At 44.8% G+C, this 17,992-nt stretch overlaps 1 protein-coding gene across 2 annotated transcripts in view; it reads right to left on the bottom strand.

The window, feature by feature from the left end:
- SIMC1 (SUMO interacting motifs containing 1) overlaps window positions 1–14,221 on the bottom strand; it is a 63,646-nt gene extending 49,425 nt beyond the window's left edge. For both annotated transcript variants that reach the window (XM_044280813.1, XM_044280812.1), the window contains exon 1: window positions 13,992–14,221. In XM_044280813.1, the coding sequence (XP_044136748.1) occupies window positions 13,992–14,111 (120 nt within the window). In that variant the 5' untranslated portion in view covers window positions 14,112–14,221. The remainder of the gene's footprint in view (window positions 1–13,991) is intronic.
- Window positions 14,222–17,992: the final 3,771 nt, after the last annotated feature.

Raw genomic sequence — 17,992 nt, forward strand, 5'->3', positions numbered from 1 at the left:
ATCAATTCTGACACATCATACTTCATGTTAGTGGCAAGTTTGAGCTAGTAAAGTAAAGCAAGTTTTAAATTTATAAAATAAAGCCAACATTTGAAAAATTAGCAATTTTCTAAATGTGATGAAGTTTTCACTGCCTGGCCCTGTCAATGTGCCAAGAGTCAAGCATCCAGGTGTAACGGCAACACCCCTGTTGCTCCTAGAGGCTTATTTGCACATGATTAAGGGAGCGTGACCCCTGAGACATTGCGCAGTATGGGGTAGCAATCAGTTCAGCGGTCTCAGGATTACTATGCATTATAGCGATTTATTTATATAAAAAATAAAGGACTGAAAAATACAAGCAAAGCTTCAAAAGAGTGAGTATTATTTATACCTCACGAATAACCTTTAAAATAATACGACTAATACAACTGAGTGGATTATGTGGATTTAAGAGCAAAACAAACCTCAATATTTATTATCCCGATTCTGCAGTTTACAGAAAGCTCCCACGTGGTAGTAAATTTCTGTATGGGTACACCGCAGGACTCAGAAGGGAAGGACCTCCATGTTTTTTTGGAGGGCAAATTTTGCCAAAATGGTTTTGGGTATCATGTCACATTTGAAAAAACCCTGAGGTACTCCTACAGTGGAAACCCTGCAAAAGTGACCCCATTTTGGAAACTACAACCCTCAAGGAATTTATTGAGGAATGTAAAGCGCACTTTGACCTAATAGGCACTTAATAGAATTTACAACTTGAATGTGAAAATTAAAAACACTTCAAGGAATTCGAGGGGTATGATGATTGGCTGGACCACACAGGTGTTTCACACTTTTTTTTAATTGGGACACGAAATTAAAAGTTACTTTGTATTTCAATTCTGTGTAGTTTCATCTTAACAAGTGGTAATAGGAAAAAAAAAACACCCCAAATTGTGTTACACAAATCCCCACTCCAAGTAAAGCAATACCCCCTATGTAGTCGTACACTGGAGTGTTCAGATGGTTTTTAGAAGGAGAGGTTTTAGCTGTGGCTGCTAGAATGGACTGGAAGGAGAGGCCTGCACTGACCAGACCCAGCTTATAGTCCCTAATTCACTCAGAGCAGGGATTCCTCTCTGGTAGGGGTGGGCGAGATGGCCTAAAATCTATATTGCAATATAAGCATGTGTGATATGAGATATATATATCGCAATATATTGTTTTCTATATCTGGGAGGGGGGGGGGGGGTTTAAACTTTTTTTTTTAAATAACCATTAGCCCCCTTAAGGGCTAGAACCCTTGTCATATTCACCCCAATAGAGCGCTATTAGGGTTAATATGACTTTACACTCTCCCTGCTGCCCCGTGCACACAACAGCAGGGAGCCAACCATGGCAGCCAGCCTCTTAAGTGCCCCCCAGGGTTAATATGACTTTACACTCTCCCTGCTGCCCCGTGCACACAACAGCAGGGAGCCAACCATGGCAGCCAGCCTCTTAAGTGCCCCCCAGGGTTAATATGACTTTACACTCTCCCTGCTGCCCCGTGCACACAACAGCAGGGAGCCAACCATGGCAGCCAGCCTCTTAAGTGCCCCCCAGCCTCTGATCAGCCCCCCCCCCCTCCCTAGTATTAATCATTGGTGGCAGTGGCTACAGGGTCCCCCTCCTCCCCCACCCCTATCATTGGTGGCACTGGGCAGTGCGCCCTCCCCAGTATTGATAATTGGTGGCAGTGGCCACAGGGTCACCCTCCCCATCATTGGTGGCAGTGGGCAGTGCGCCCCCTCCCTCCCCAGTATTGATCGTTGGTGGCAGCAGCAGTTCCAATTGGAGTCCCAGCAGTGTAATGCTGGGGCTCCGATCGGTTACCATGGCAGCCAGGAGTCATGCTACTGAAGTCCTGGCTGCCATGGTATGTCAGTGAGCAGCATTATACTCACGTGCGCCGTGGCCACCGGGCACTCCTGTCTGTGCGGCGCATTGCTAATGCTTAATGCACAGACCTATGAAAAGGAGCACCCAGCGGCCATGGCGCATGCGAGTAATGCTGCTCACTGACATACCATAGCAGCCAGGACTTCAGTAGCGCGACTCCTGGCTGCCACGGTAACCGATCGGAGCCCCAGCATTACACTGTTGGGACTCCGATCAGAACTGCTGCTCCGTGGTCATATCGCAGTCCGGCGATATAGGAGATATGCACAAAATCCATATCGCATATCGCCTATACCACCCACCCCTACTCTCTGGGCCTTCTAACCTCTGTGTTCCTGTCCCTACTGTAAACCGGAGACATCTTCTATTTGGTGCTGTCAGAGGACATCCTGAAAATTAGGCAATTTTTTAGATCTAAAGAGGCAACCTAGACCCCATCTTGTAACAGAGTTACCAGGGATTAACAATTTTTATTTCTTTAAAATGCTCAATTTCTTTAAATTTATCATCAAAACAAAAAAACACTTTCCATTTTGCTTCGGAACCAAGAACACTGTGGAATAGTACCATGTGTCTGATGTTGTGGTGCCAGAATGAACATCTCCAGGCTTATTAAATCAATTTTCTACAATGCTCCAGAACTTTAAACTGGGTAATAAAGTTTGTAGAAGGGCTCACCACAAACAGAATTTTGAAAAGGCAGATGCACCTATGTTTGAGGAAAATAAGAAAGAAAGATCGGTAATTAGTTTTACTGTTAACATTATTTAAATTCACAATGTTAACAGCACATTATACTAGTATATATAAATGTATATACATTTTTTTGGATAGGGGCTAGATATAGATTCTGTCATGTTGGACTCCAGGAAAAACAATTACCGGTAAGACTGTGCCGCTGTGGGGGCTAGAGGAAAAACCAATTACCGGTAAGTAATTGAAATCTTTCCAAACGCCCCCCCCCCACCCAGCGGCACGACAGGAGGAATAAGAGAAATTCCATATCAAGGGGGACAACAGCAGATAATACTCTGCGAGCAAATGATAACTCCCTGCTCTTTAACACGTCCAACTGATAATGTCTAAAGAAAGTAGAAGGTGACGACCAGGTGGCTGCCTGGCAAATTTGCTCTAACGGAACCTCCGCTGATTCAGCCCAAGAGGCTGCTAAAGATCGGGTTGAATGGGCTTTCAAGCCTGCTGGGGGAGGAACCTCCCTTAAGTCATAACAGGTCAAGATTGTCGATCTGATCCATCGACTAACAGATGCCTTGCTTGCTGCGTTCCCTTTATTTGGGCCTGCAAATTGAATAAACAGTCTGTCCGTTTTCCTGAGATCTTCCGTAGCCTTCAGGTAGGCAAGGACTGTTCTTCTTACATCCAGGTTGTGGAATAGTCTTTGCTCCTGACAGGGATCCAAAGGAAGGGAGGGACACCTCCTGAAGACAGTGGAACTTAGAGACCACCTTAGGTAAAAAAAGAGGGAGAATGTCTCAGTACTATCCCATCATCCTTGATGGACAGGTACAGGGGCCTGCACGAGAAGGCCTGGATCTCCCCCACCCTCCTAGCCGAGGTGATGGCTGCAAAAAAAAAAAAAAGTTTTAAAAAGGTAACTTTAGAGATATTTCAGATAAGGGTTCAAAAGGACCGTCTGATAAGGCTGCTAAGACTAGATTCAAGTCCCAAGGGGGGGGGGGGGGGGGGGAGACTTTTATAGTGCTTACCCTTAGCCCCCTCTGCAGACCTGACTGGAGGAACTCTAGGACCTTAGTGATTACAAGGGGACCTCTGGTATTCCCCCTCCCTGTGAATCTTCTGAAAGACTGCCAGATTCTGTCAAATCTTAGAAGTCACCTTACGACTATAGAGAATTGTGGAAATTACCGCGTCCGAGAGGCCCTTTCCCTTTAATATCTCCCGCTCAGTCTCCATGCTGCCAACTGCAGTTGTGTTGTCTTGGGATGCCATACTGGGCCCTGGTGAAGGAGATCCGGGATGTTTGGTAGTCGCCACACGTCTCCTGCTGACATCCTCACTAGGAGAGGGAACCACGATCTCTTGGGCCAGTAAGGATCGATCAGGATCAGCTTGTGGTTCTCCTGTAGTACCTTTTGCAGTACTTTGGGGATTAACGCAAAGGGAGGGAAGGCATACAGGTTTACCTTTGGCCACGGGTGGGAGAGAGAGTCCACTATGAGTGGGTGATCTGTATAGGCTAGAAAGCCGAACTTCTCCACTTGTCTGTTTTGACGCGTGGCGAACAGATCTATTTCTGGAAGGAACCATCTTTGCGCCATCTGATGGAATATGCTTGGGTTTAAGGACCATTCCCCTTCCTTTAAGATATCTCTGCTGAGAAAATCCGCAACTGTGTTGTCTTCTCCCCTTATGTGAACTGCCGATATTGACAGTATGCTCCTTTCTGCCCACTGGAAAATTTCTCTTGAGACCCTCGCTAAGGATGGGCTTCTTGTGCCTCCCTGCCTGTTTAGATAGGCCACAGCTGTGGTGTTGTCTGAGAGTATTCTCCCTTCTTTCCCATGGATCTCTGAGTGAAGGGCCTTCAAGGCCTCCCAAACTGCACTTCTCTCTCTCAGGTTGGAAGAGGCTAGGATTTGATCTCCTTGCCAGCCCCCCTGTACTATGGACCTGTCTGAAAAGGCCCCCCAACCGTTCTTGCTGGCATCTGTAGTTATAGTGACTACATCTGTTTGTTGCCACGGAACGCCTGCGTTTAGGTTCTGGCTCAACCACCACCAATTCACGGAATCTTACATATTGAGGGACTCTTACCCTCCGCTCTAGTGAAGCTCTGCTCTTGTCCCATTCTCTGAGCATAAAAGACTGAAGGGTTCGTGAGTAAAACTGAGCCCACTTTACTGCTGGGATAGTTGAGGACATCAGACCCAAGATCTTCATTATTGATCTGATTGTCACTCTTGATTTGCTGCGGAATAGAGTAAATTCCTGCTTGATAGTCTGAATCTTTTCCCGTGGGAGGAAGGTCCTCATGAGACCCGAGTCCAGCAGCATTCCTAGGAAGATCTTTCTTCTTTCGGGCCGGAGGTCTGACTTTTCTATATTTATCAGCCACCCCAGATCCGTTAGGCTTTGCTTCAGTAAATCTATTTGTTCTAATAGAAGACTCTCTGATGCAGCCGCTATAAGGAAGTCATCCAAGTAAGGCACAACTAATATGCCCTTTAGATGAAGATCTGCTATCACCGTAATGCTGAAAGGAAGGACCTGGAATTGATAATGAGTACCACCGAATCTTGTTGTACTGCAAATCTGAGGAATTTCTGATGCGCTCTGCAGATTGGAATATGGTAATACAAGTCGGTGAGGTCTAGGGTTGCCATAAAGGTGTTTCTCTGTAACAGACTTATAGTGGATTTTATGCTCTCCATCTTGAATCGTTTGTAAAGTAGATGTTGGTTCAGTCCCTTTAAGTTTATAATGGCTCTGTATGACCAGTTTGGTTTTTTTGACTAAAAATATAGGGGAATAATAACCTGTTCCCTGTTCTGCTGGGGGAACTGACACTATAGCTTCTTTTTGCAAGAGGATTTTTATCTGATCTAGTATTAATGCTTGGACTGGATCGGCTTTTTTGGTGATGTGGAACACCTCCTGGGGAAGAGTGGAAAACTCCAACTTTAGGCCTGATGAGACTACATCCAACACCCAGGGGGAATTGGAGATATTCTCCCAGGCTGGGAGGAAGTACTTCAGCCTTCCTCCTACCCTGCATCTGGTGTCATTGTTTTGATTACTTTTGGGAGGAGTTAGAGGGGTTGAATAAAAAACCTTGACCTCTTCCTCTTCCCGAACGCCACCGGGGAGAAAAAATCTTTCCTTTTCTGGTCTTGTCTGCCCCTGGATGTAGGAAAAAAATACGTCTGACGAAAATTCCTTTGTTCCGAGGGAAACCCCTTTTTGTCTGTGGCCTTTTCTAGGATGTCGTCCAGAACTGACCCGAACACCCTATCACCTTCGCAGGGGATGCCGCAGAGCTTGTTCTTGGATGTCGCATCACCTGACCAGGACCTAAGCCACACTGTCCTTCTGGTGGAGTTTAATAGAATCGACCAAAGCGCCGGCCAGAAAATTTGCCGCCTGTTTAACTGGCACAGATGCTAAAATATCCTCTCTAGGGGTTCCTGATACTAGGTGTTCCTCTAGTTGGTTTAACCAGATAACCTATACAGCCAGGTCCATGACTGAGGCTACACTAAGTCTAAGGATGGACATGGAAGCCCCCCATGACTTTTTAGTAGGGCCTCGCTTCTCTTATCCATTGGGTCCTTTAGGACAGTGTTTCCCAACCAGTGTGCCTCTAGCTGTTGCAAAACTACAACTCCCAGCATGCCTGGACAGCCTTTGGCTGTGCAGACATGCTGGGAGTTGTAGTTTTGCAACAGCTGGAGGCACACTGGTTGGGAAACACTGCTTTAGGAGACCCAAATCCTCAAAGGGTAAAGCTGACTTTTTTGTAATCTTTGCTATGGGGGCATCCACTTTAGGACATTTGTCCCAAGAGGATGTATCTTCCTCTGCAAAGGGATATTTTCTTTTTAGAACCCTAGATACACTCTTTTCCAAATCGGTCCATTCTTTATTAATTATTTTAATATTAGACTGGAGGGGAAACACCCCCTTTCTTTTTTCTCCCAAGCCCTTAAACATTAAATCCTGTATTGTTTTGGACCATTTAGACTCCTCCAGGTTTAGGGTTGCTCTAATGGTCTTCAATAATTATTCTGTGTCCTCAATGGAACAAAGGCTTCCCGGACTCGTCTTCAGAGGAAAGAGGTTCAGACTCTGGGGGGAGCTCCCCTTCATCAAAATCCTCTTCCTGATATTCCGACTCTACAGTAGCAGGCATCTCGGTCATAGAAGTAGAAGGCTTCTGGGACGTGGCAGCTAGTCTTTGATCCACAGCGCTGCTTACTTCCTCCTTAATAATATTTCTAATATTGTCCAACAAGGAGGGGGACTCTTCCGACAATTTTCTCCAAACATTTTGAACAAAGGGATTTCTTATAACCTGACGGTAAGGCTTTTTTACAAATGGAACATTTTTTTGACTCGCTGAGACTCTGGACTTCTGAGCTTCCCTGACCTATAGATATAAGTCAGAATTTTTGTTTAAATAAACAAAGGGGCTGTCTGTTAAGAAAAGGGAGAGGTACAGTCCCTTATCCAGTGTGGAAGAAAGTAAGAATTTTAACCCCTCAGTGACACAGGCATTTATAATTTCCCCCAGAGGAGAGTAGCTTACCGGGCTGCCGGTCTTGGAAGGATCCGAGGGTCTGCGCATTGCGTCCTCTCCTGATGCCGACATGATGCAGGCTGCTCAGGATGCTGCCGATTCCCACCGCTTTTTTAGAATTTTCAGGGGAAGTGACGTCTTACTTCAGCGCCTGTGAGCTTGCGCTCACGTGACCCGCGATCCTGCTGCTTCCTCTCGCGATTTCAGCAAGGAAGCGCTGCCTGGGGCTGCCTCCACCGGAGGACTTGTGTCTGGGAGACAGGGAGAACCGCACCGCAGTCCCGCGATCCTGCCCCCCTATTCAACCTGCCGGCGATTTACTGATGGGAAACCCGAAAGAAACTCCCACCAGTGGAACTCCACGCTTGTCCCAGAGGGACAGGAAACAACTGGAGCAGGTAAGGGGAGGGGAGTATTTAAAGATCTCCATGTTGTTTCCTGTCTCTGGGTCTCTGGGGAGGCGGGGTATCCTCCTGCCGTGCCGCTCGGGGGGGGGGGGCTAAAGATAGATAGATAGATATACACACACACACACATATACACGTAAAATAATAAGAACTGCAGTTTGCAGAGAGGAATAAAATGCAAATGTCAGTTTCAACTGTAGTTGGTTAAAAGCAAAGAAAGTCAATAGGTGTTCAATGATACGCGTAGAAGGCCACTTTTGGACCCAGTAGTGTCTAATAAATTCTGCATAAAATTGTGTGCTCCAGTGTGTCTTAGATGGACTGCGGTTATGTCCTACACACTTCCCCACAATTACACTTCGACAAATATACATGTCACCATTTCCACTGCACTAGGGACACCAGTTTTTTCCCTACATGCCGTATACATTCACTCATTTCATAACCGCTGCAGTAAACGATTATAATAGAAATAGAATACTCTATTTTTTACGATGAATCGTGTCATCTAAGAAAAAAAATGAATAGATTTTTTTTATACTGTGCGATCAGCCCAAGTGCATCAGTTCCCCCAGTGCCATCAGCCCACCTCCGTGTCTTCAGAACCCCCCCCTCCCCCCCCGGAGTGCACAGTATCATTGATTGCTATGACGCTGTGCACTCCAGGTGCCCGGCCTTAGTCGCACCAACTAACCTTTCCAGCAGGGGCGCAGCTAACACTCCATCGTTCTGCGCCTGACATCACAGTGTGCGCACATCAGGAGGTCAGTGCAGTGCAGGACCATGGATGTGCTGTGAAGTGTCCGGAGGCCCCCTGCTGGAAAGGCAAGTATTCTGAGCGGGAGTAATAGCAAGCACAACACTCCTGCTCCGTGGTCACGTGACAAACTAATCTTCGGTGCAAAAAATTTGCATCGATGTATGTCGAATTACTCTATTTGAGTACTCGTTGCAGCCCTAGAGAGGCCTTTTAAAAACTCTTGCTTCCTGACCCTACAGAGACCTACAAGGACAACCTCCCATGTTGTGTCATGGGGGACGTCCTGGAAAATATATTTTGTATAGTAAGCAGGGGGTGTTACAGAAGTGCTTCAAGGATTCAGCCCCACCCTTTAGTGCTCCAACTTGCTCATTTGCACATGAATACAAACAGCAGCTGTTTGACATACAGACAAAAGAATAGTATCCTTTAAAATCAGCACAATGAGCCCTACCAGGCAGAAGCCTGGTTTAATAGGGTTGATCATGCTGAATAAGCCTCTAAAGAGTTGTTGTGGTTTTCCCATGTTTTTTTAAAGACCGGAATAAACCTATTTATCCATAGAGTGCTGTAAGGATCATGTCTTTAAAAGGCAAGGAATTCTTTCTCCAGTTTGCATAAATGATGTCAACTTTAGGACAATCTGTTATGTTTTTCTCACCCTCAAAGGGTAATCTACGCCGCATGGATGAAGAAATCCAGATAGAAAAGTTTCTCTACATTCACGTTTTATTAAGCAATGTAACTTATGTACTGGAAAACCGCACCAGTCCACTGTATTTGTTCATGGACTGTCCCTTTAATTTTAACATTTTCTAATTGCCACTGTTGCTCAGACAGCCTTCAATAATTATCCAGACAAAAATAAAGAATCCTCAGAAAATATCCGAAATTATTCCCAATATTTTCAATTTCAGAATCCCATTGAGGAAGAAAAGGAAGGCGTAGGAGTACCTCTTCTAGACGTAGAAGGCTGACATGCACAGGAAGAGGTTTCTGCCAAAGCTGTACATTATTTACATATCTTTGTAATGGAATTTTTGGATGATATAATTCCACATCTAGTAGATTAAGATGTTTGTGCTGCCTTAGGTCTTACTGACATCCTTATGGAGGGAGAAGGGAATACACATTAGCCACAGTCCTGAATGCCCATTACACTCACTGCTACACCCATGCCCAGTTTCGACATCGTGACCACAGGATGCATGCTGCCGAAATATAGAGCACCTGTTCCTGGGTCAGAGGAAGACTTCCGCCTTAACCTACATGCCAGAATTCTGGCCAATTAGCGATGAGAACCCGCAATAAAAACCTCCAAACCAGCAGGCAGTCTCTGGGACTACCGCTCAGGTAACATAACCCACTCAGACAGCTAGACTTGAGGGACTCCATTAGACTCCAGTTGCTCCTGTTCCTCCCCCTCCAATTGCGCTCAGAAATTAAGTGACCTAGAACATAACATGCATATAAAAGAGACCCACTTAAGGAAAGTCCCCAGTGACTGCACTGCAGACGCCCCTCTCCTCACCTGGAAGAGACAGGAAGACACCGAAGAGGAAGATGGAGGAGGGCACTTTTAAGCAGGGGGCGCCTCCCTTCCATGAAGCCTGCCAGCAGTGTACTGTTGTGGCATTCCTTCCCACTATGTTTGCTTTCAGCTCCGGAGATCACAGAACAGATGAGGTTGATGCCGACATTTTATTTTTTTGTTTCAAATTTTTTTTTATGTAGCGATTTAGAAATTTTCTAGTTACACCATTCTCTATTAAATTGTGTGAAAGTCAGTACCTTCTGTACGGGAGACATAGAAACATAGAATGTGTTGGCAGATAAGAATCATTTGGCCCATCTAGTCTGCCCAATATAATGAATACCATGAATAGCCCCTGGCCCCATCTTATATGAAGGATGGCCTTATACCTATCCCATGCATGCTTAAACTCCTCCACTGTATTTGCAGCTACCACTTCTGCAGGAAGGCTATTCCGTGCATCCACTACTCTCTCAGTAAAGTAATACTTCCCGATATTACTTTTAAACCCTTTAGGGACTCAGGACATACAGTTACATCCCAACTTGAAATCACGATTGCGGCATGGGTTAATCGCAACAGGATGTCCACTGAAATCATTCTGCAGGCATCCTGTCACAACTCCGGGGAAGGGGGGGGGGGCGATCGCAACAAACCACAGGTCAATTCAGACCTGCGGTTTGCTGCGTTTCCGGTCCATTCGATGACCCGATGAACCGGAAAAAGACTGATCGGTGGTGTGATTACACACCAACAATCAAAGTCTGAGCATTTGGGAGAGGCGGCGCTGGCCGTGGTGCTGATTGGTGCAGGGAGAGAGGCAGGAGATTCAAACACTATCTAAATTTACTGTTTTTTCCAGTAATAAAGGGTTAAAAACAGAAAATTTTCCAAGAAATAGAAATTCCTAAATTGTTTCCATCTGCCATTAACTCTTGTGGAACACCTAAAGGTTTAACAAAGTTTGTAAACCCAGTTTTGAATACCTTGAGGGGTGTACTTTCTTAGATGGAGTCACTTTTTTGGAATTTCTATTCTAGGGGTGCAACGGGGGGCTTGAAATGGGACATGGTGTAAACAAAACCAGTCCAGCAAAATCTGCCTTGCAAAAACCATATGGCGTTCCCCTCCTATGTCCTCCCGTTTGGCCAAACAGTAGTTTAGGACCACATATGGGGCGTTTCTGCAAACTACAGAATCAGGGCAACCCATATTGAGTTTTGTTTGGCAGTTAACCCTTGCTTTGTTCCTGGAAAAAATGGACTATATTGGGAAATTTTCCAAAAATGCCATGAAGTCTTGTGGAAGACCTAAAGGGTTAAAAGTTTGTCAAAACAGTTTGAAATACCTTGAGGGGGTGTAGTTTCTAAAATTGGGTCATTTTTGGGTGGTTTCTATTACGCAAGCCTCACAAAGTGACTTCAGACCTGGACTGGTCCATAAAAAGTGGGATTTGGAAAATTTCTGAAAAAAAATTCTAAAAATTTGCTTCTAAACTTCTAAGCTATGCAACATCCCAAAAAAAAATAAAATGACATTCCAAAATAATACAAACATGAAGTAGACATATGGGGAATGTAAAGTCATCACAATTTTGGGGGTTTTACTATGTATTACAGAAGTAGAGAAACTGAAACTTTGAAATTTGCAAATTTTTCGAAATTTTTGGTAAATTTTGTATTTTTTTGTGCAAATTTTTTTTTACTTTTTTGACCCAATTTTAGCAGTGTCATGAAGTACAATATGTGACGAAAAAACAAATCTCAGAACAGCCTGGGTAAGTAAAAGCGTTTTAAAGTTGTCAGCACTTAAAGTGACACTGGTCAGATTTGCAAAAAATGGCCAAATTCAGAAGGTGAAATAGGGCCCTTAAGGGGGTTAAACCTCTGCCCCTCTAATTTAAAACCATGTCCTCTTGTAGCAGTTTTTCTTTTAAATATTCTCTCCTCTCACCTTGTTGATTCCCTTTATGTATTTAAAGGTTTCTATCATATCTCCTCTGTCTCGTCTTTCTTCCAGGCTATACATGTTAAGGTCCTTTAATCTTTCCTGGTAGGTTTTATCTTGCAATCCATGTACTAGTTTAGTAGCTCTTCTCTGAACTCTCTCTAGAGTATCTATATCCTTCTGGAGATATGGCCTCCAGTACTGCGCACAATACTCCAAGTGAGGTCTCACTAGTGATCTGTACAGCGGCATAAGCACTTCACTCTTTCTACTGCTTATACCTCTCCCTATACATCCAAGCATTCTGCTAGCATTTCCTGCTGCTCTATGACATTGTCTGCCTACCTTTAAGTCTTCTGAAATAATGACTCCTAAATCCCTTTCCTCAGATACTAAGGTTAGGACTGTATCACTGATTTTATTTTCTGCTCTTGGGTTTTTACGTCCCAGGTGCATTATCTTGCACTTATCAACATTACATTTTAGTTGCAGATTTTTGACCATTCCTCTAGTTTTCCTAAATCCTTTTCCATTTGGTGTATCCCTCCAGGAACATAACCCTGTTACAAATCTTTTTGCCGATGACAAAGATATGTAACAGGGTTGATGTTCCTGGAGGGATACACCAAATGGAAGAGGATTTAGGAAAACTAGAGGAAAGGTCAAAAATCTGGCAACTAAAATGTAATGTTGATAAGTGCAAGATAATGCACCTGGGGCGTAAAAACCCAAGAGCAGAATATAAAATCAGAGACTAACCAGCATCGCACTCGGAAGGGCTCTCTATCACTGGTGACGTACTGGGCTTCTCATGGGTGTGCTAGGCAGAGGCTTCTGCCTAGCGGTGATCCTGGTGACGTCACCGACACAAGTGGGCGGTCTTTAGCACTGCCCTAGGCTGTTTTACAGGCTATGGCAGCGCTAAAGACCACCCATTAGTGCCAGTGACATCACTAGGATCACCTCTAGGCAAAAGCCTCCACCTAGCACACCGAGAAAAAGCTGGGTACATCACTGACTGTAAACAAAGCGTTCTTGTCCTGCACTATGCAGAGGGGCGCTTGGGAGCTAGAAAGGCTTCACTCAGACATGGTAATGGGGAGCTTATGTCAGTGTTCAGCTCTCAACCCAGACAACCCCTTAAATAGGGGAATTTTCCCTAAGAAAATATAAGAATAAAGGCCGAAATAATGTTAATTACAAAAGAGTAATTAACATCACAAAACTATGCACTATAGAAGGAGAACAATTAAAATAATGGAAGTGGTATCTCCATCAAATGACAGAAATGGACGCCACATGCTGGATTGTGGCAAACAAGAAGATGCTGCATGCTTCACTGTTCTGTCCCTTTCCGATGGCATCGGCACAGAAGCTCCAGGCTTATCCTCTAACATGGACTTCTGTGCATGTAATCAGGTCCCCCGCTGGCCTCTATAGTCTCCACGTCACACCCCCTCCTGCCGATCCTGGATCTTTGAGCATAAAACCTGCGCAGCGCTTGTCTAGTGATATCCGTTACACACTGCTGTAATAATCACTAGAAACGCTAGTAGCCACCTGACAGGTGAGGATTTCCATCACTGACTAGAGACATAAGTCATCTGAACTTTATATAACAATCCAGGGCAAACTGGGCTTCTGCATAGGGCCGCACGGATTGGGGCCAGCAGTTAAATGGTTGAAGGGGATGGGATTTTCCTGGTTTTATGGTTACTTGATTCTCCACAACAGTTCGTTCATTACATCTGTTCACAAAAGGACACAGCAAGATTGTCTAATATATATTTAAAAAAATTATATAAAAAAAAAAAAAAATATATAAGAAAACATTACAAAAAATAAGTCGCATTCTGATCCAAGCATGTGTCAAACACCCCCGGTTAAGCCACGCCCCCTCTCAGCATGTAGCCCCTGCGGCACATACAGCTCACGCACCAGATACAGTCTGCGCCACTTCATGTTTAGTTATAAAAGTGTCACGTGCTCCATTTTGGCCAGCTCCTGAAGTTTCACTTTCACTTCTCAGAAAACAGCGCCCTATTACCATCAGCCGAGCACACCAAACACCTCTGTCACCTACCTCTCTCCGACACCCGTATATTGTAGCCTGCCTCCTGTCACGTGACTGGGGGAATTCCATCCCGTCCATGTGATACCTACCTGTGAAGGTGAGGCGTTTCGAGGGCGCTTCCCCCTCTGTCTGCGACTTTTTTTTCTCTTCCATGGTTGCTCGTCCTCTTCTGACTCATCCGAAAGGCTTATTACTATGACGTCGTCCATGCCGGACTTCAATGTGACAGGGTGTCATGAGGACCCGAATAATAAGTACACAGCCCCCAATAAACACTGCTCGGCATAACGGGCGCCGCCGCCAACTTTCTGGAGGAGCGCCCCGGGCGTTCCTGATATGGCAGCAGGGGGCGGAGTGGCGCGCAGTGATTGGCTGGCCTATTAGGTAACCACGCCTCCCTCCGTGTAATGAGCGGCGCTGTGTGCTGGAAGAAAGGCACACAGCACCCTCTACTAGCCAGTGGCATCCTGGTGCCATACACTAGTGCGTGCCACCTACCAATGTCCTCCCTTGTCATATGCACTATAGTCAGGGCAGGTTTAACACATTGGTTGGTCTAATACAGACATTTCATGAGTGCCCCCAAAAATTTGTATTGCCCCTGAAGTACCACTGAACAGTAGTTATTCCCCCTTAGTGGTTCTTTCACAATAAAATGCTCCCCACACAGTAGTAATTCCCTATTAGTACCTCTTCACAGTAGAATTCCACCTAAGTGCCCCACACAATAAAGTGCTCCCCATACAGTAGTAATGCCCCATTAGTACTTCTTCACAGTAGAATTCCACCTAAGTGCCCCACACAATAGAGTGCTTCCCATACAGTAGTAATGCCCCATTAGTACCTATTCACGCTACAATTCCCCCTAAGTGCCCCACACAATAGAGTGCTCCCCATACAGTAGTAATGCCCCATTAGTACTTCTTCACAGTAGAATTCCACCTAAGTGCCCCACACAATAGAGTGCTCCCCATACAGTAGTAATGCCCCATTAGTACTTCTTCACACTAGAATTCCCCCTAAGTGCCCCACACAATAGAGTGCTCCCCATACAGTAGTAATGCCCATTAGTACTTCTTCACACTAGAATTCCCCCTAAGTGCCCCACACAATAGAGTGCTCCCCATACAGTAGTAATGCCCCATTAGTACTTCACAGTAGAATTCCACCTAAGTGCCCCACACAATAGAGTGCTCCCCATACAGTAGTAATGCCCATTAGTACTTCTTCACACTAGAATTCCCCCTAAGTGCCCCACACAATAGAGTGCTCCCCATACAGTAGTAATGCCCCATTAGTACTTCTTCACACTAGAATTCCCCCTAAGTGCCCCACACAATAGAGTGCTCCCCATACAGTAGTAATGCCCCATTAGTACCTCTTCACACTAGAATTCCCCCTAAGTGCCCCACACAATAGAGTGCTCCCCATACAGTAGTAATGCCCCATTAGTACTTCTTCACACTAGAATTCCCCCTAAGTGCCCCACACAATAGAGTGCTCCCCATACAGTAGTAATGCCCCATTAGTACCTCTTCACACTAGAATTCCCCCTAAGTGCCCCACACAATAGAGTGCTCCCCATACAGTAGTAATGCCCCATTAGTACCTCTTCACACTAGAATTCCCCCTAAGTGCCCCACACAATAGAGTGCTCCCCATACAGTAGTAATGCCCCATTAGTACTTCTTCACAGTAGAATTTCCCCTAAGTGCCCCACACAATAGAGTGCTCCCCATACAGTAGTAATGCCCCATTAGTACCTCTTCACACTAGAATTCCCCCTAAGTGCCCCACACAGTACAGTGCCCCTTTAGTGCCCCTTTCATAGTTAAATGCTCTCATAGCGCCCCCACCCAGTAGTTATGCCTCCCTCACTGTAGGAATGACTCCTTAGTGTTGCCCTGTTAGTCCCTCCTTACTATAGTTTTGCCCCCTCACAATAGAGCAGTGTGTGTGTGGGGGGTCATTATAGAGGTTGGATAACTCCTTTAAGTTTTACCACCTGTTTTAGTGCTCTTGTCGCCATCTACCTACAATAATATTACAGGGTGAGTGAGGTGGTGCCTGTGCCCTCCCGATGTAGCGGTGCAGTGGTGGGCGCGGGCTGCTGAAGTAACACTGAGGATAGGATATCAATATTATTAGCCGGGCAAAACACTTTTAATGTGGTCAAAACTGTTAGCAGATTCCCTTTGTATAGAACAGTGTATGTCTGGCATGTATGAGGCACGGTGGCTGCCCCTGTTGGGCCCCAAAAGTCTATCCTGAGAGGTTGAGTCTATTTTTTATTTTTTTTGTAGGATACAAAAATAGAAAAGGTGGCTCCACTGTGAGGTGCAGAACTGCTAAATGGATCACCCTATCCAATGGTGTGAATTGAAATGAGCAAAAGGTCTAGCAGGCACTCTCTATGTGGAATAATACTGAGGAACTGAGGTATATGTTAGAATATACTAATTTATTGTAGATAAAGCATAAATTGATGATAGACAATATTAAAAATGCATAAAACTGGTTTAGCATATAGATAAAAGCCATGCTAAATCGTGCCGATTAGGCCCCCAATGTATGGAAAAATGCAAAATAAAAAATAGAAAAATATATGAATATATAGGAGAGGTCTCCCAAAGTATGGTGTTAGGCAGTCCTATGGTTAGTAGGTATTGCAGTAAAAGACAGTTCCAATATGCAATATACCTCAAGTAGGCAGATAAACATATATAACTGTGCTGTAAGTGGTAGGCTTTAATCAATTATCATAGTCCATGTTGTAGGATGAGAACCGTGGTAAAAAATGAGAACACTGATAAAGAGAAATAACGTAATGATTCTTTTACAGTGTCTCAAGAACTTCAATATTGTAGCATTCCAAGCCGTAAGACGTATGTATCAGACTTGTGTTTTATTTGTGGTATAGCTTGTCATCAATATATACGGGTTTGTTTGTGGAGGGAAAACGGAGCTCCAAGGCCTCGGTGCCGCGTCCCGCACTGTCACTAGCCTGGAGTACACTTACCCTACCGGTATGGACTGAAGCAAGCAGACCGATGTAGTGGAGCAGTGGCGGGCGCGGGCTGCTGAAGTAACACTGAGGATAGGATATCAATATTATTAGCCGGGCAAAACCCTTTTAATGTGGTCAAAACTGCTAGCAGATTCCCTTTAAATAGAACAGTGTATGTCTGGCATGTATGAGGCACTGTGGCTGCCCCTGTTGGGCCCCAAAAACCTATCCTGAGAGGTTGAGTCTATTTTTGACATCTTTTTTGCAGGATAGTCACAATGGCTGATGTAAAAAGAACAAAATATCGCTGCACTTGCTGGTATAGTACTTTAAATACATGGACACACACATGCATGTAGATGGATGTACACTGAGGCCTAGTAACATGTATCAGAAGCTCCACCTGGGATGCTTATGTACGTACCCTGGCCCACAGGGAGAGGAGGAGAATAATGGGAATGTAGAGATACCAAATCAGAAAGTGCTGGCAGCAGGCTCGGACTGGCCCACAGGGGTACAGGGGAATCCCCCGGTGGGCCCCTGAGCAAGGTGGGCCCCTAGTCTCCCACCCCCTGCACAAGTGGCACATAACACGGTAGACTGACTGCACTACATACAGTGGGATGCGAAAGTTTAATCGTCATGATTTTCCTGTATAAATCGTTGTTTGTTACGATAAAAAATGTCAGTTAAATATATCATATATGAGACACACACAGTGATATTTGAGAAGTGAAATGAAGTTTATTGGATTTACACAAAGTGTGCTATAATTGTTTAAACAAAATTAAGCAGGTGCATACATTTGGGCACTGTTGTCATTTTATTGATTCCAAAACCTTTAGAACTAATTATTGGAACTCAAATTGGCTTGGTAAGCTCAGTGACCCCTGACCTACATACACAGGTGAATCCAATTATGAGAAAGAGTATTTAGGGGGGTCAATTGTAAGTTTCCCTCCTCTTTTAATTTTCTCTGAAGAGTAGCAACATGGGGGTCTCAAAACAACTCTCAAATGACCTGAAGACAAAGATTGTTCACCATCATGGTTTAGGGGAAGGATACAGAAAGCGGTCTCAGAG

Source organism: Bufo gargarizans, chromosome 2, assembly GCF_014858855.1.
Source record: "Bufo gargarizans isolate SCDJY-AF-19 chromosome 2, ASM1485885v1, whole genome shotgun sequence".
Taxonomy (NCBI): domain Eukaryota; kingdom Metazoa; phylum Chordata; class Amphibia; order Anura; family Bufonidae; genus Bufo; species Bufo gargarizans.